Genomic DNA, 19135 nt, shown 5'->3' with positions numbered 1-19135 from the left:
TACTTTTTTTTTGTAGAAATATGAACTAATAGATAAATTTTTACAATATGTTTGAGTCCATGTAAATGTTTTGGAATCACATTTATTTATTTTTACCATATAGATTTTTAAAAGATATTTACTAGGTACATTTTCATTGAACAGCTGTGGACATAATTGCATGGAAATAAACAATGCGACTGTCCCAAAAAAAAGTGTTTTGCAATCCTTGTTTCCTGAAACAGCCTAAATTGTATGTTTCATCTTTATTCATGAGAAGATTTTTACAAAGCAAGAAAAACAATGTATTTTTCTGTAGGTGCCATTCATTTATGAAGTACGTCGACAGTGGTGGTGCTTGACGTTTTGTCCAAGTCCAGTTCTGAGTTTGGTTTTCACATGTTCGCGTTTCTCTGTAGATGTTAGTCTTTCTCACTTAGGGGGAATAAGGAGGCGGCAGTGGTCCTGAAGGAATCTTCTCATAGGCTGGAGGAGCATTAGGAACCTAGGGTAGAGTTTGAAAAACATCTGAATGCAGTAAGACTGATTTGCAGAGAATTATGCATTGACAATGTAAAAATTATTACCTCAACAAATAATTTCAACTGTCCCCACAACTTTCATAAAGTGGCCTCCGCTCTTAGACACCCCTGATTCAGATATTCAACAGGTCTTTATTATGCTGATTTTGTTTCACAAAGAAATACTAAAAAGTCCATTTTTAATTTCAGAATTTTTATTCAACCATGTAAGAAACCTCAAGTTTTTTCCCATGATCACCTATGCCACAATCACACAAAATTAATGTAATTGAGGCATTAAAAAAAAAAAAAAAAATTGTCAATATTTTCTAAACTTGGAGTGTGTATGCCCTTGTATTTATTCACAACTTTTTGTGAATAAATACATAATTCTACATGTTTTTGTTCAGCTGTAATCATTCAACGTTCAAGTAAGGTCAGACTCTTCATAAGTCAGGAAGAAACTGATGTTTACCTAAATGCAGCCATAGTTACTGTTAGAGCAACAGAAATGCTTAAAAACGACAGGACTGGATGAGGATTCACGTTTCTCTTCTCATCTATGCCCAATGAGGAGAATAACAGGCAGACATTTTTTCCCCAATCATCACTCTTCCTGAACTGTTGCAGAGATAATAACTTGGGTTCATCAAGTCAACACAGCATTGATTAGATGCCATCTCGGTGCCAACGAGGTGGTTCGTCTGTAAAATCCTTTTTTTTTTTTTTTTTGCGTGTTACCGTCTGATAGTTTGTTAAATCCTACTTGGCTTTTAACTGGAGCTGTGTGGTTTGATCAGGTGAGACTAAGACTGAGTTGGGTTTGATGTGAAACAAAGAATGAGCATGCAGAGAATATGCACACTTTTAAGTACAGTGGAGGGTCCACAATGTTGCCAATGGCCTGTTTTTATTCCAGGGCCTTGAGAACCTCGTTAAGAGTGCTTGGCATCATGGGAGACCAAACTTAATGTGGACAATCTTGAAGAATTACTCTATGAAAATTGTTCAAAGATCCCGCTCTCTGCATGCTCCAGCCTTGTGAAATTTGATATTTTTTTTGGGTTAGGTTAGAGGAGTGACAATTACTAAAAACATAGTTTCTTAATACGTTTTTTGTTTTTTTTCTTCCTACGCTGAATAGTAAAACTTTTCCTACTGAAATAAAAGATACATTTATTTCAAAGCTTATTACATGTCCTTACTCAGGGTGCCCATAAATGTAGAGGGTGCTGTATGGTAAGTGTTTCAATCTGAGCGCCCCCACCCTCTGCTTGCTTGCCCAGTGTGTTGCACACTTCCCTTGGGAATGAGACATTTTTAATACCTCAGCCTAGTCTGGTGACATAATAATCTCCCTCAGGCATCCACTGCATTGCATCGGCTTTACATGCTCTACTGTTCTCAGAAGGGCTTTGAGAATTGTAGTTTTTCTTTGAAAAAATAAAATAAAATTAAAAAGACCATTTAGGATATAATGTAACTATTCAACCCTTACCACTGATTGGAAGCTGCCGAAGTCAGCAAGAGCCATTTTGTTGTCTGCTGAAGTTCCTGGCTCTGAGTACTGGCCTCCTGTAAAACCTGCAGATCCTGAGCCGGTGCTCTGCATTGAAGTGTTGAGGGTGAAACAAAGGATAAAATATATATATTGGTAATAAATTCCTATGTGGATAACATAAAATGAGTTACAAATTTTAAAAAATTAATAAAAGAGGATTTAAGTGAAGTGAGACGGTCTCACCCTGATCATTTTGTAGCCAGTCCTCTTCTTGAGGTACCAGCAGCCTAGAATGAAGAGGCCAGCGAGGACAACAACCAGAAGACCTATGCCGACTGCCCTGGAAGTGATGACACTTTTTTTTAGTCTGGAGTCACCCTCTCTTTCCCCCCAAAGCTTTCAACTCAAAATATATTGCAGGATTTTTGTAGATGATAATTCATTAAGCTCTGTTTTACAACCAGATGACCACAGATAAGTAATCTACTTACTCCTCAGCTCTGACATATCCTCTCCGTCCGCTGGCAAAGTAGACGTTGAAGTCTCCACGAGGCATTCCGGTTGTACGATTGCACAACATCAAGCTGAAAGTCAACCAGAAACGGCTTCAAAATTAGAAGTAGCCAAAGTAAATTTTCTCAACCGGGGAACTAATTCGTCTGTGTTTTTGCATGCTTGTAAAAGACCGTATATTGATTCCAAACAACCATATGGACATGCCGATTACCACACTATACTGGTTGAATGAAGATTATCCAGAATAAAAAAGAAACTTTCAAGTGAGAATGTTCAGAAAACAATAAGCCAAAAAGCAATGCTATCATAAAAATATTGAAAGTCTGATCAGTTATGAATATTTCTATGTATTCATTTTAATTTAAACCATAAGTCTGTTTTTCAAATAATGGTAAATGTGGCACTGCCACATATTGCATTGTTAATATTTTGTCAATGTATGCTGGGAGTTTTTTGTGAACAACTGACATATCTTGCTACATTTAATGAACTGAGGGGAAAAATACAAATAGGACAAACAACCTCTAACAGCAAAATAACTAAAATAAATCTGCTTTTTTGTCATAAACGCCTGTTGCAGTTAAGAACAAAGTTATCGTCTGCACATTAAAGCAATTATTTCTAATATTCCTGAAACATATTTAAGTATAATCCTTCACCTTATACCAAGTCCTGTGTTACTTTTACTTTTATGAGACAACAGAATAATCTTACCTGATTATTCCCTGGTGCCAGGCTGCACTCCTTCAGATTGGAGAACCTCCTCAGACTGTGGCCACCAAAGCTCTGTGCTCCTCTGCTCCTCAAAACCCTTTCCTCAGTATGTGGGAGAGCAGACAGGGGCAAACAAAATTCCTCATGACCGTCACGGGTTAGAAACTCATGGTTAAACCCATTGAAACGGCATAATTACCGTGAAACCCCCATGGCCTTAAGCGCAACACTCCTGTCCACTCGTGAAACTTCAAGAGTCAGCTGCTGGCCTTTCATGTGAGAGATAATGTGTGTGTTTGTTATTGAGATCTCCAAGAACTGCACTTAGCTTACATCATTTCAGATGGTAATAGCTTGCAAGATATACAAATGAAGCTGTCCATGTCAACTTTATGATTATATGATACAATTAAAAAAAAAAAAAACACTATTACATAATTTCTTCCAGGATCTTCTCTCCAACTTCCAAAAGAAAAACAGACTTCTGTGAAGTAAAATTAAACATGACCTTTTAACAGCCTTGGAGTAGCTTATGATTATTTGGTCAGAGACTATGAAAAAGAATTTTCTTTTTCTCACTAGAGAAGAGATGCATTGTGGTCTTAGGGTGGGAAACACTGCTGAAGTGCTGCTCTGTGTATGCATTATTTGCATAGCAGGAGCAGTTTACTTTTAAATTCACATAGACATATTTTGGCTCATTTAAATTAGAAAAAAGTGAAACAAAAGCCAAATAAGACAGTATCAATGTTTTCTCCAACTCAGGAAATAATGATTAACTGCTGAACAGATATCTGTGTTAATAAGGATAAATAAATCCAGGGTGGTTAAATACAGGTTAGGTAATGAAGTGACATTTAGAAGTTTCTTTTGGAATTTTCACATTTATTACAAACCCAGATTATGGCGCAAGTTGCATGTGCTAAATGTATGTATGCGAAAAATTAAAAGTCAAGTTCTTGGATGTATAGGAATGTGATTTCAAGTGTGAGGAGTGCAGACTGAAAGGCGATGTTTTGTGTTTTAGCAGATTGTTAGAAAATGACCAGTCTGAAATGTGAAGCCGCATGTAAATAATCTTGCAAAAAAATATATATATATTGGAGGCATAAATTTCTCCAAAAATAAGGAAAGAACTTTATGAAATGTGAAGCACAGTGGAGGAAACATAATTTCTGGGCCAAATTTAATCAATGGAACAAGTACTTATCAAAAAAAGTGTTACAAAGTGCTTCACATTTTGGACATTTGTAACAACTCATCCTTGGAGGATGAGCTGTGGTTTAAGTACATGGTGAAAATGTAACTATTTTGGCAGAAATAGAGAGCACACCAATTGCCAAAAAAGTAAAAAAAAAAAACTGCCTAAAATGTAAAACATGGAGAAGGATACATTGGGATTTTGGCTTTGGCTTTGAAAAAACATGAAAATTAGATAAATATGAACAGCGTCTATTTAATAATAATGAAGCATGGTGTATCGTGCATCAGAGTTTGGACACCTCAGCAAACATTTAAATAATCTGGGGAAAAGCAGACAGAAAATTCCAAATAAAAATGGACCTTCTTAAATGTAAAGACATGGAGAAGGGGGCAGCAGTTGTTGAGCTCCTATAAATGTTTAAAGTGTTTAAGTGAATTTCTGGGTACATCGGATATAAATTGAATCTAAACTCTTAACCAACAGTGGTTTACAGTCTTTCCTTGCCAGTTAATTCTCAACACTTGTGTTTTATGTTTAGATTATGCACAAGCCATTGATCTGCTGTGCTGCACAGATAGTTTTTCTCCATAAACCAGAGGATGTCAGAATCCAGAGAGAGATTAACAATCAAGAGTAAAGAATAAAACGCTAAGAGCTGATTTTCACCACTAGAGGGAGCTCATCGCCTTTTTAAATTGAGAAAATCACAACGTCCTAGAATTAAAGTCTCGGATTAATGGCTGGATCTAACTTAAGAAATTCATTATTACCTTCAACCACGTAATTAGAAAACAATTAATTTAATTATTTTTTTCCTCCTGGCATATGTAATTTTTGTGTTAGAGAGCTGACTACCAGATTCTCTGTCAGTCATTTTTCAACCAGGGAGAAATGACTGGTTTCTCCCTGGTTTCTCAGACTTATTATTCATGTCTGACAAGTCTGATATCCTTTGGATTTGATAAAATGCCTGTCTCACAAATGTAATACTAGTCTCATCACATGTGCTTGAAAGAAATTATAATTTTATCAGTGCAACATTCTGAAAAAACCGCGATGAAACAATACTAATACTAATTCCTGGCATTTTCTTTACCTTACTTTACTTGTGATAATTTTCTAAACACAAGGATAGAATAACACTGTCTGAAAGATACTTTGGAAATTTACTGAATAACTCCCAATTGTCTATTGATTTTCTATATTTTTTCCTCCTCAGAATGGCCTAATTAAAGTCCAGACTTAAAACCAATGGAAAATCTTGAAAACTATACAGGCAGTTGCCCTAGAATAAAATCCCAATAAATATATTGAAGTTTGTAACGTGACAAAATGTGAAACGTTTCATGGGGTGTGCAAATCTTAGCATGACATTAAATCATTTAAATATTGGTTCTCAAGCTTTTCAGTTTTCAGAGCTCAAAATAAAAAATGTCAGTAGCCCATAATCCCAAGTCTTGGCTAAGCAAAGTATTTTTACAGAGCTGGTTTTGCAATGGTATAAACAATTTGTGTCATCTACAAATACACTGACCCGTATGTTGCTTTCATATAATATTATTATTATCTCAAAAGGATCTCAAGACCCGCATAAACTTGGATGTTTTAAAGCTAAGTAAAATCTAAAAAAAAAAAAAAAAAGTCAGCCTATTTCAAAACCATTGCAAGGTGACAACCTGACGGACAGAAACTGGGACCCGACACGAAACGCAAATAACTAATGACTCTGACTTTTACTCTGCTTAGATCACACAGGAAGCCCAGGTAAACTGTCAGTCAGATATCCGCGTGTCCTCTCTCATCAGATAAATAAATAGTGAGAAGGGTATAAAAAAATAAATGATAATAAAAAATAAAAAAATCCCAGCCTTGGTGGTTGTTCCAGTGTCGTTGTGCAGCTATTACACGGAGCTGTTTGAACAGTAGGACGGAGAGGGAGCTAGAGACTCCTCTCCAGCTCCAGCTGCCATCCTACTCCTGCTGCTCCTCCTCCACCAGAACCACTTCTCTTTCTCATCACATCCAGAGGTAAATAAGCTACATCCGAGAGCAACATCCTATTTTCAGACGGATTGTTTACCCTCCTGTGTGTTTTGCGCGGTGCCAGACCCAGCAGACAGCCGCGAGGGGGTGGGAGCATTACAGAATTGGCCAAAGGGGGGTATAATTCTGATTTGTGATGGGGTCTTTGCTGCTTTGTACCCCTGCCTGCCTCCTTGGCGTCGGGTCGGGGTTACGCTTCCTTTAGGCAAGTCCGAGGTCCACTTTGGGAGCTAGAGATGCGTCAAGGAAGGCCGTAGTAATCGTGAGTTACACATTGTAACCGGTGTAGGACAAAATAGCGAAGAATAGTAATGAAACCGCGGCTAAGCGGCTTTGATGCGCACTCGATGAGCTATTCCTAGCCAGCTAGCATACATTAGCTACATCTCCAGTTGTTGCTAGCCGGCTAACAGCCAGTTGATTTCGCTTACTTTCTCAAACCTCTCCTCGGTTTTCTTCTCTTTGTAACATGTGTTTTAAATGGCACAATTATAATAGCAGAGTAATTATACATTAACACTTGATTTAAAAATAAGCTAATGTCGCTGTTGTGGTTTCGGCCAGTCAGGGGAATCTTGACACGACAACAAAAGAAGAAAATGAGATATAACTAGCTAACAGGTTAAAGGTTTTTCACAGTCGCTTTTGGTTACAGTTTGAGGGGGGTTCAGCTCCTAAAATGTAAGTAGGAACTCGGAAAAGTCAGCGTTTTTAGGTTGGAGGTTTGGGGACGCACACTCGGAGAATTATGCAAACTTTTTTTGGTCACTAATTGGATCATTATCCGCGTCTCCTCGCAGGGAAGATTCACTTCTCTTCAGGGTTTATCAACAAATGCATGGTAGATTTAGGGCAAGTAAAAATGACAGTGGCCGGAGGCGTGTCATTGTGGATGCAAAGAGACTCAGGGAACAATGTGCTTATATTTAAATAAACCTTCAATCAATACCTGTCTAGGCTTGCTGTAGGGCCTGTATAATCTGTTTGCCTAAGTGAGGCATTTATAGTGACATTATAGTTTGATAATCATCACCCAATTTTTTATATGTGTAAAGTATTTAACCACATCCTATCATTACTAGTATTAATATTATTATTAATAGACATCAAAGGAACAGTGTTGCATTTTATGGCTTCTGAGTGACCCTTGTAGAGTATGAACTTTCAATTACCACCTTTCTGTCTTTGCAGCTCTTTTGGAGATGTGACGATTAGGAAGAGATTGGTGACACTGAGCTGCCTGTGCATTGACACGACCTCTTGACCTCATCTTCAGCATGAATGGTGATATGCCTCATGTTCCCATCACTACTCTTGCTGGAATTGCTAGCCTAACCGACTGTAAGTGCAACATTGTTCCTTGTAAACGGTTCACACACATGCTAACCACAGATGTTTAGGATGAGACAACAATAAGAATTAGCTGGAAATGATGTTAGATCTGAAATGTACAGGAAGCTAAATACTAACTGAAGACCACTGCTGCCTGTGATTTTAGTGCAGAAAGTTTGGTGTAGATAAGTAGAAGCAGGCTGAGGGACTCTAGACCAAATTAGAAAATGCTTCTTTATATATGCAGATGTTTATTTGTATCTACTCTTAATAAACCTGTCAGAGGTCTATCACCCAACATCCAGTCTTTTTTTTAACAAAACCACAAAAGACATCTGCTGGTGAAACTGTCCTAATATTTTATGTCAAGCGAGATGTAGTCAAAATATTTTTTGTTAATGTTTCTACTTCCAGATAAAGATTGAAAATTGAAGAAGGTCTGACTTAAAAAACACAGACTTCCAAAACTGGTCTGAGCCTGCTGTCAATAACTCACACTTGCTGCAAAAGTTTGGTCACTTTATTAAAAAAAACAACAACTGACTTACATGACAAAGCCAAAAAAAACAAAACACCAACCTACATTGACAACATAATATTTAATTCACTTGGTTTTTGTTAAGTTTTAACTATTAAGTTAAATACAGTAATTTTTCAGTCTCAAATTGACCTATAAATTACTTAATCGTCTACGGTAACAATGGTCTATAGCAGTCCTGTAACAATAACTAATTTTGCTGGACGATAAATTGTCCCAAAAGTTATTGCTATAAACGACAACATTGTTGTTTTGAGACATTTTTCAAGTAGCATAATAATAATGGCATATGAATGCAAGAACACACTGTCAACAATCAATAAGCCTTGAATTCTAATCAACTTTTAACACTAGAACTGGAAGACATTTTAAATGTCCGAAATAAATAAACGAAACAGTAGAAACAACAAATGGAAAACAAAGAAATAAAACGATAAATCATGCAAATGGAAATTATGGATCATGTTTAAATTTATCATGTGATTAACTGATTTATTGCTTGTTGCAGAAGCCCTGCAATTTAAAGAACATTTAAGAAAGTCACCAAGAATTCACCGAAAGCCACATTTGTCAATGACGGCTAATGTACTCAGCACAAAGTGGAGATCATTTCAGTTTTTGTGCTTTGCTTGTTGATTTCTCTCTACATTTTCGTACATTTATCCTGCAGTATTGAACCAGCTGCCTTTGCCTTCCCCTCTTCCGGCCACCACTGCTAAGAGCCTGCTCTACAATGGAAGGATCTCCGACGAGGTCAGCAGCCTCTTGGTGTGTCAAGACGAGAATCTGGTGACTCAGCTGGCACACAGCCTTAACCAGGTCTCCACAGAACACATGTAAGGACCTTTTTAAGATGCATGAAAGCATTAAAGCAGATTTTTTTTAAACGTTGCCAAGCCTTCCTGGCTATGAGTTAGTTCTTTTTGGGGGGTGGGGGGGATTAATTAACAATTGTCAGCATTTTCATCAAGCTGTGTCTCATTAAAGACACAGCTTTATCAGACTGACCAACTCAGGTGTATCATAATCAGAAATTGTGAGGTCTGAGGAAACGTCACTGCCTTTAAATGACACATCTTCTTTGGTTTGTTTTTCAGAGAGCTGAAGGACAACCTGGGAAACGATGAACCTGAGGGTGATATGCCAATACTTCTTCAAACGCTGCTTACCAGAAACCCCAGGATCTTCAGGGACAAAAGTATGCCAGCTCATTGTAAGGTGTTCATTGTAAAAGAGGGACACTAAGAATAGAAAAATATTGCTTTACACAAGTAGGTTTTTTTTCCCCACACTAGCTCACACAAAGTGCTCCTCATTAAAAATTTTGGATGGACTAATCAACACATAGGAGCCATTTCTGGGCAGCAATAGGAGAGGAAACTATAACTAGATCAAAGTTCACAGGTTTTCAGTGTTCTTAAAATAAACTCAATTTAAATTCATTCTCTGATGCAGAGTGGGGTTAGCTAGCATTATAAAGAAGTAAAATGAATCAGGTGTTAAGTGCAGGATTAATGTGTAAGCACGTTTACTAAAAGTGCATCTCTATGTCAGAAAGGGGAATAATTCACTGGATGTAGTTTGGTAACATATTGTGGAGATAAGGCTAGCGTGTGGCATTGAAAATATTAATAAACATCTGTTAATTGGTTTTGTTCGAAAGTGTATATAAAACAAAAACAGAGAGCAAAACCTCACACATGTGCACATTTATACAGCGCTCTTTCACCAAAAAGCAGTTTTCTAACACTGAGCTTTGGAAACTTTCTGTGTGTGGTGGCACAGTTAGAAAGCCTTGTTTGCCCCACCTCCAGTTGTTCTGAAGTTTCAGACAAGTATTTGCTTGTAGCCACGTATTGACTTATGGAAATCAGCACCGATCTGTCTGACTTCAATGGCAATGTTCTCATGTCTTTCCCATTTTGGGCACTACCTCTAACCTTCACTAGCAAAACTACAGAATATTGATAAAAAGTTCCTAAACAACTAAAAAATGTGAAAATAACAAAATCGCTTCGGTGACATTTATTTTTGGCTAATTGCTAGAGGTTCATCTGTCTTTAAGAATAATTATTTTCTAAAATCTTTCCTCTCTCAAAAAATGCACCAATGTGAGAGCGTGGAAACAACCACATAACAAGGAGGTATATAGAGTTATAGAGAACCTTTCTAGCTAAACAAAATAGCAAATTGACATGCTGTTGCTGGAAGTTGTATTGTAGTAAAAAAAAAAGGAGTATCATCAGACTCATTAATAGTTTCAATATAACTATAGTTTAAAATCAGGTTTCCAGTAAAGCTTCTGAACTGATGGGTTTAGTTTAGCTAAGGAATACAATTTTTTGTCTTTTTTTCCCTCCCCCTAACCACATGTGTTTTTTATGTTTTAGGTGTACTGCAGCAACCATTAATACAGCAGTACAAGATTTCTCAGAACCAAGTTCATGGAAGTCCAGCATCAAATTATCAGCAAAGCCCCTCTGGGTAAAGTTTTGTCACCTTCCTATCAGATGATAAAGAAGCTGAGGCCCCAGTACTTCCATTAAGACTACTCTTCCTCTTTCACAGATGCTTTACATCCCCGCAGTGTGGCTCAGCTACTCAGTTTGTTCCCCAGCAGAACAGCCCCATCCCCAGCCCCTACACCCCCCAGAGTCCTGCAGACTACATTCAGTACAATCCACCCAGTTACTCTCATCAGTCTCAACAAGGTGAGTACAACGTTTTACCAAGAGAAAGGCAACATGTGTCCAACATTGATCAGTTTAACATAGGCCTGCAGTTGTGAGACAATTAAGCTGCAAGTAAAAGCAGGAAGTTCAATCTAGGTGACACATTGCAGAAATATGCTATGCGTCACTTTCTACAATAGTTCTGCTAAAGCACATTGTGTTAGAATTTAAATGCTCTATATGATCTGCAACTTGCTGCTGTGTATCATTGTTTGACCTCTTAGTAATATTAAAGGCTCACATAGAAAGTGTCTGAGAATAAAATAAAATGATTTTTGGTTTCATCAACCCTTGCCGATTAAGAAGCTAAAAATAGTTATCTTTTTCTTATCCGTGAATGCATCATAAAGTTAAAAACACTTTTCAGTGTGGAAGTTGTAACCGAGTGATGGAAGACGCAGCTATATTCAGTCTCAGTGACATATTTAATAATCAAGTCAGAGGAGGCACAGAGACGTACCTTGAAATGATGTGCTACATTTTCCGCAGCACATGAAAACATGTCTGAGAAAGAACAGGACATTTAGCAGATAACAGGATGGCTGAACAGAGTACAACCAAAAGTTCTTTTTATTGTTTCCAGCTTTTGTCTGTAATTGAACATGCTGGATTTGAAAATATCAGCGTTTTGAATATCTCTTGGAAGTACACGCACTGATATGAAAATTTGAGCTGAAACAGACATTCTGGTGTAATGGCCAATAACAGATATTTACAGATACTAGATGCGTAATTGTATATGTTGCTTCCCTATGGACACCTTGAAAAAGACACTGACTTCACCACTGCATCTCTTCTTCAGTAAAGCTTCCCCTAATCACCGTCACATGACCAAACAAATACCATATGACCAGTTTCTCCCTCTTGCCCTCCAAAAACAAATGGCAACAAGATTGAAATAAATATATTGGTTGTTAATGGCCATGTTTCATGTATTGGACTAATATGTTAAAATTGACTAATATTGGCCGACACCAATTTTTTACATTTATAATTAGGGTTATTTATCTTGCATCCCTATCGCAAATATGTGCCTAATACAGTTAAAATGTCAACGGTGTCATGCTTTTTTCTTTGTGTTAACATGATAAAACAGTTTCACAGCAACCGCTCTAATGCAAAGTGCTGACACTCCAACTAGTGATTGCTCACGAGAAGAAAATACATTTTGACTGTTGTTGTTATAATATAGTAAAAAACATGCAATATTCCCAAAAGTTGAATTGGGACCTGCCATTCATTTTATTATAACAAACAGACACATTTAAGTTGCCTTGTTAACATCTGACATTAAACTCCATCTTGAGTGATCATGTTTTAGATACCTTATCAATCAAGATACTGTGCAGATTATCGAGTAACCATGGCAGCTGAACAACAGGACTATAGAGCTGCTTTTTGTTAAATGACTAGTTCACTCATGTACCTGAAAAGCATTATTGTTTTTTGAAAAACATGTTTCAGGGTTGCATTTCTTTCAAAGTTATTAAAATCTTGACCAGCTTAATTCTGTAGACTTAATGATATTGGAGAAGTAGAGGGCTGAAAATATCAGGAGAATGGGCGGTTTAGTGTAGTCCAGAATGCTTCCAGGTTCACGCAACAAATGCAGTTGGAATTTCCCAGATTACATCGAGAAGTTCAAACTGTCCATAGTCCACCCAGGAAGAGATTTAGGTTAGTTGTAGTGGGAACAAAAATTACTTTCTTGCTTGTTTTGAAGAGCAAAATGTATCTGCACTACTTTTACCTGTTGGTCTTATTAAAAAGAAGTGGAAACTTCTGAATGTCTAAGGCTCTTGTGGTTGAAACACAATTTTTAGCAGTTAATCTCATTCTTTTATAAAGCATCAAGTAGAAATCCTCAAAAAACTAACATCAAATGATTACTTGACTAAACTTTGCCTTCATTAAGTGTTGTACACTTTTGAGTGGCAAGTAAATGAACATACACCAACTTGCAATGGCTAATAAACAGTACATAATCCTGCAAGTAGTTAAGGCTTCCCTTTAATTAGGAAAGAAAGAAAATTAACTGCAAATTATATTTTGTTCTCTGTTTTAGTTGTTAGTGGTGCGAGTACAGTTCTTGACAACAAAGTCTCTGAGCGTCTGTCGAGTAATTCGTCTAACCGTAACCCCAAACCCAGTTTGGATGAAGACTACGTAAACGTGCCTCAAAGACTGGGAAATGAGGTAATGCTGGGAATCTGGGTTACTTTGTGCTGGACATAATTAGATTCCTATGGTTAAAACTAATGATAAACATCGTGTGTTTCTGCAGGGAAATTACTCTTCCATAAAAGCTGGCGTATTTTCTCTATCTGAAGAGAGAGCAAAAAGTATGCTTACTTGCTTCTGGCTAACTTCTCTAAAGTTTACTTGAAAACAATTTTTCTATTTTCTAACAAAGGTTAATTATGTGGTGCAACGTTGTGTTTTGTTCCTGCAGAGCCCAGGCCTCCTCTTATCATGCAGTCACCTCCACTTGAGGCAGGCACAGCCCCTGACCTGCTTCTTACCACTGCCGACCGTAAAAAGAAGCAGAGGGAAAGGAACAAAGAAGAAAATGAGAACATGGACAAAAACGTCTTTTATGACATAGTTAGCTCTCCATCTAAGGACTCTGCCAGATTGACCTTAAAACTGTCCCGAGTGAAGATCCCAGACATGGGCCGCTCTGAAGAACTCCTTCCAACCTCACCTATGGACTCAGATCACAACGCGGTTGTTTTAAACAACGATATTCAGTTGTCGGGCTCTCCTCAAGATTTTTCGCACAAGCCAGTGGTTGAAGAGCATCAACAAGTTGCTTTACAGCCAGTCGCAAAGGAGACTGGGGTCATCGGTGGGATTGTGTTTGATGACTCTGAGATAGACGCATTTGCTGAAATTGAAAGGATAGACTCAGCCAACGAGAGAGAGCGATGCTCTAAAGAGGTCCAAGATAAAGGTGAGAATTGTTGTTTTGTGCCTGATGTTGACGTATATCTTTGTTGTACATTTAGTCTGGTTCCAAGCACAAAGTTCTATATATTTTATTGGAGTATATTATATGTCTGACCAAAACAAAAAGTGCATACCTAAAATAAAATAAATAAAGTTGGACATACAAGGCACACTTGAAATAGAATCAGTTGCCTCCAGAAGCTACATGTCTGGCTTTTTTTTCCCACTTAAGTGTTATCAGTGTAAAATGGTGCTACCGTCAATTCCCAAGTGGTTTTTCTTTTCCACAACCTGAACTCCGTCATTTTGTCATTATTAATGTCTTGTCCAGTCAAAGGTGTGTGTGTGGGGGGGGGGGGGKTSYYTGTCTGTTTTAGAGAAAGTTTTCTTAGAAGTGGTGTTTTGTTGGTAGATTCAGCAAACGCTTTGACTGGTGGTTTCTAAATAACTGAAAAAAGGAGATAGTCCACTTCACCTATTCTAATGCAAAACTGCCATTAAGGTTTTATGTTTTAAGTTTGATGCATTAACTGTGAAAGTTTTAACACGGTGTTCATGTTTTGAGTGGCTGTTGTTTCCCATGATCCTGCCTCTTGCTGCTTTCCAAAGCAGTTCTTTCTTCTAATTCAGCAGTGAACAAATACAGGTTTACCCCCAGTTTTTTTGGAGCTAGTCAACACAATAAACTCATTTTCATAAGCGCTAACATCACTTTAGTACTGGAACTGGTTTAATGGAAAAGGCACAGTGGTGACTAGTTACATCTTAGTGTCAATACAGAGTTCTGTGAAGGTCTCTAAGGTTTTTTTTTTTTTTTAGAGAAAACTAGTAAACAAGCAATATCACATCATGGAGACCAGGGAACCAAGTGAGGTCAGCGATAAAGTTGTGGACAAGTCTAGACCATGGTTATGTTATAGATATAACTAAAATTCTAAGCAACTTTCCTGTAGTAGATATGAAAACAAGTCTTTTTTGCTTTGAATAGTTATGTTGCTTTTGTGACTAAGCAAGTTTTTTTTTTAGACTGACCAAATACAAAAATGAATTTTGGGGCTATAAAGGTTGCTGACTCCTGGTCTAGTCCAAGTCCAGATCTATAGCCAACTATAAGTCTTTGCAAGTATTTAAAAATGTCAAAATATGCCGTGTGTCCAGTCTGACTGAGCTGAAATTATTTTAAAATTGGAAAAATATGCCATAAAGTTTGTGATTGTAACATGCCAACATCTGAGAAAGTTTAAGGAGTATGAATGCTTTAGCATGGCTGCATAATTTTCTTTTTTCTTTTCAGACAAGCCACTAAAAAAACGAAAACAAGACACGTACCCTCAGGAACCCGGAGTTGAGACAAGTGAAGGCCCATCTTTACATGGGGGCAGCAACATCAGCGGACTGACACCCAAGAAGTCGAGTGCTGCGAGTAATGGTGCCAGTCGACCTGCCTTGATGGTCAGTATTGATCTGAAGCAAGCTGGGAGAGTAATAGGACAGCCTGTAGTTGTCTTGGAACAGCAACCGCTGTGTGAAGATCACTTACGTCGCCTTAAGACAAGTGCGGATACTGAAAACAGACCTGGGATCATCAAAAAGCTTCCCGATACCTCCCAGATGCATATCTCTGATGGATATACAGAAAGCAATAAACAAAAACAGGACAACCAGCTTGAATCAAAGCGCAATCATGACGGCAAACTTGATTGTGACAAGGGGCACTCAGAGGACAGACACGTGGAGATGACGAGGCTGAAGGAGGACAGGCATTCAGACTTTCGACACAAAGAGGAAAAGAACAACAGCAGTCATCGATCCCAAGTCAGCAGACCTGAAACGCTCAAATCCACAAGCAAAGTGGATCGCAACTCAAAACATGAAGAACAGAAAGGCAGGAATAAAGACAAGGATAAAGAAAGGGACAGACAGAGAGACAAAGATGGAGACAAAGAAAAACTCAGAGATAAAGAAATATCCAGAGAACGAGACAAAGACAAAGTCAGAGACAGAAACAGAGAAAGAGACAAATCCATAGATGTGGCCAGAGAAGAAGACAAATACCAGGACAAAGTTAAAAGCAAACTTAGGGATAGAGACAAATTTAGAGATGGAGAAGAACCAATTGAAAGAGAAAAATTCAGAGAAGAAGAAAAATCTAGAGAAAGAGCCAAAGATGAAGACAAAGACCTGGAGAAACTCAAACAGAAATTTAGAGACAGAGACAAAGATGGAGAAAAAGTCAGAGAAAGAGACAAATCTATAGACCCTGATAAAGATGAAGACCAAGATGTGGAGAGAGTTAAAGACAAAGTTAGAGATAAAGACAAAATCAGAGACAAAGAAAAAAAACGAGAAAGAGACAAACTTAGAGAACGAGACAAAGATGAAGGCAAAGACCAAGAGAGGGTCAAAGACAATCATAGAGAAAATGTCAGGGGAAGAGACAAATCCATAGATGTGGTCAAAGATGGAGACAAAGATGTTGATAGAATAAAAGACAAGGTTAAAGACAAAATCAGAGACAGAGAAAAACCTGGAGGAAAAGAAAAATCCAGAGATATAGACAAAGATCGGGAGAAAGACAGAGACAGGAATAGAAATAGAGACAAATATGAAAACTTTGAGGTGGGCAAAGAACAAAACAAAGATGGCAAGAGAGACAGAGAAAGAGACAAAGGTAAAGACAGAGACAGAAACAGAGATAGAGACAGAGAGAGAGACCGAGAAAAGAACAAGAAGCACAAGACGCCGCCTGAAGGAGATGGCAACAGAATTTCATTTGAGGAGCAAATTAAAGCCGAGAGCTCTAAACTGAAGCAAGATGAAGGCAGAAAATCAGCTGAGCTTAACGATCGGCAGAGAACGTCATCTTCTGGCCTCCAGACCACCTCAAACAAGGACCAACGGGCAAGTGGGGACAGTAACATGAACCAAGCTGCAAACAAACGGCAGGCCTCTGAGATGAAAATGAGTGAGTTCCCGCCGTTCCTGCTGGGGGGCAATTCTGGAAGTCTCAAGAATTTTGTGATTCCTAAATTGAAGCGAGACGGAAAAGAGGGAACAGATAAAGATCTCCGAATCAAAGGCAAACTAATAGATGGCTGGAGTGAACCTTTGGTGCGGTTAGAGAGAGTTTCACTGGTGAAGAACCTGAACAAAAAAACTAAGCCGGTTATTGTGGTTAAGAGACTAAGCATCGAAGATGTAAAGAGGATCATTAAGGAAACCAAGAATGCACACAGCTCCAGATCCAGACACTGGGCCTCTTTTGACAAATCAGACAGAGGTAGGAGCCATATTTAATTGTTCTTCTATGGAACCTCTACGTTGATGAATGTGCAGACAGTTTCATCAGAGTAACCTTTAATATGACTGGACTTATTCAGTTCCATGATAAGAAATAATATTTAGTAAAATTTTTCAATGATTTTTGGCATTTCTGCTGTTTACCACAACCTTATACACTAAAACACTAATATAGTGTAAAAAGTACTATAAAATGAAACTTGAAATAATAAAAAAAAGCTTTTCCTTTTTTTGCTTTTTAGTCACACCTTTTAAGATCATCAGTTATAAAAAAAATAACTAAGTGAATGATAACCATTTTCTTTGCAAAATTTAGTTTCCAAATGATGATTTTATATGTGGAAAAATAAATGGTTGTGTCACACAGCAACAAGGGCAACAGTTGTGGACCCACGTGTCTTCACAGTGTTGTTGTAATTCAGTCACTTTGGAGCTTTTTTCAGCCTGTTTAAGAAAATGTCACAGCAGTTTTATCAGAATTAAATCCAGACTATTTTTTTCCACACAGAACTTAAAATAATTTTTTTTTTCCTCATTTGAAAACTCCTTTTTGTTTTTCCTCAGACTTATTAAACTTCTGATATGAAGCAACCATTGAATTAAGTTATCAGCTATTCATCATCCTTTTTACATCTACAAAGCCTCAAATGTATGTTTCTATAACAAAATTCTGACCACTGTCGTGGCACCATTACTTCATCAGCCTACATGCAGATTAACTATTTTATCTAATTAAATTAACTGAGAAGCTTTATTACAGATAATATCAATGGGATGGAACTACTGGAGACTTACTGGCTTTTAGTTTTCCGTTTTGGATATTAGAAATAAATTTTATTTTTGTGCCAATAGACCTCATGTCGGATTTCTGCCTTATAAAGGTTGGCATAGTGCTTATTAAGGCCGTTAACTTATTTTTATTATTAACCTCTGTGACGACAAATTAAAAGAAAAGGAACACATTTTAGGTACATGATTCTTGTTTTAATGTGAAAGTGTAGAAGTGGAGCAACAAGATCACAATTTAAACCATTTTATGTTTTCAGAGAGAGCGAATAAGCGAAAGCACAGTACTCTCAATAAGAGATCCAAATATGCTGTAGTAGACTCCGATGACTCAGATGAGAAAGACAACGATGATGAAGAGTTGGAGTCTGAGTCGGAGGATGAGTGTGAGTATCAAATCCTAAAAATGCTCAACGTCTACTTAAACATTCCTGGAGAAAAATTGCAGAACAGGAATGTCGGCACATTTTAAATAAAACGAGAGCACGAAAAGGGTTTAATTTGAATTTTCTGTCTCCTTTGGCGTTTCAGCTCCAAGAAAAAGGAAAAAGAAAGACCACGACAAGTCTTGGAAGTTCGAAGAGAAGAAAGGTTCTAGGGATCACCGGCGAAGTGGAGGCTTCCAGAACTCTCGCCGGGGGTCAAGTGGCCGCCATCGGGATTGGAGCAGTAATGATGATTCGGATGGAGACTCCCTTCCACCGAGCCTGAATGATGGTGAGACTTTTCTTACATTAGCTGGAATTTTAAAAAATCTGCAGATCTGGCATATTTTCTTTATTTTAATTCCCCCTTCTTCATTCTAAATGTATGAAATCAGAAACTTCTTACTTTAAATGCACACATTTATATTGCACATAACACCTAGTGTTAGTGAGTGAGGCACATCAAGCCTCATTCCTGCACTTGGTTGAATTTATTCTTTTTGTTTGGAATAACTTTCACTTAGGTTTTAGTTTTTACAGTTTTTTTTACATTTTGCCTGCAGTCTATGTCAATTAAATGCTGATATTCAAGAGT

General features: G+C 37.6%; 2 protein-coding genes across 4 annotated transcripts in view; one reads left to right on the top strand and one right to left on the bottom strand.

The window, feature by feature from the left end:
- Positions 1-62: 62 nt before the first annotated feature.
- Positions 63-3339, bottom strand: mlana (melan-A). Its single transcript, XM_008424275.1, has 5 exons — positions 3232-3339; positions 2493-2585; positions 2245-2341; positions 1999-2106; positions 63-484 (listed from the first exon to the last, which is right to left on the bottom strand). Exons 2-5 carry the CDS (start codon positions 2579-2581, stop codon positions 416-418), a joined length of 363 nt encoding a protein of 120 aa, XP_008422497.1. The 5' UTR covers positions 2582-2585; positions 3232-3339; the 3' UTR covers positions 63-415.
- Positions 3340-6359: 3020 nt separating this feature from the next.
- Positions 6360-19135, top strand: part of LOC103473783 (nipped-B-like protein B) — a 32220-nt gene continuing 19444 nt past the window's right edge. The window contains exons 1-12 of one of the 3 annotated variants that reach the window (XM_008424272.2): positions 6360-6463; positions 7670-7819; positions 9019-9184; positions 9446-9546; positions 10739-10832; positions 10917-11059; positions 13146-13276; positions 13365-13422; positions 13533-14033; positions 15324-17309; positions 18376-18501; positions 18647-18832. In XM_008424272.2, coding sequence (XP_008422494.1) covers positions 7756-7819; positions 9019-9184; positions 9446-9546; positions 10739-10832; positions 10917-11059; positions 13146-13276; positions 13365-13422; positions 13533-14033; positions 15324-17309; positions 18376-18501; positions 18647-18832 — 3556 coding nt within the window. In that variant the 5' untranslated portion in view covers positions 6360-6463; positions 7670-7755. Of the gene's footprint in view, positions 6464-6502; positions 6741-7669; positions 7820-9018; positions 9185-9445; positions 9547-10738; positions 10833-10916; positions 11060-13145; positions 13277-13364; positions 13423-13532; positions 14034-15323; positions 17310-18375; positions 18502-18646; positions 18833-19135 lie in introns of those variants that run through there. The other 2 variants (XM_008424273.2, XM_008424274.2) reach the window with 2 other exon arrangements.

Source organism: Poecilia reticulata, linkage group LG12 (genome assembly GCF_000633615.1).
Source record: "Poecilia reticulata strain Guanapo linkage group LG12, Guppy_female_1.0+MT, whole genome shotgun sequence".
Lineage (NCBI taxonomy): Eukaryota > Metazoa > Chordata > Actinopteri > Cyprinodontiformes > Poeciliidae > Poecilia > Poecilia reticulata.
The sequence above is the reverse complement of the archived record's forward strand: the minus strand, read 5'-3'. Positions and strand labels throughout refer to the sequence as shown.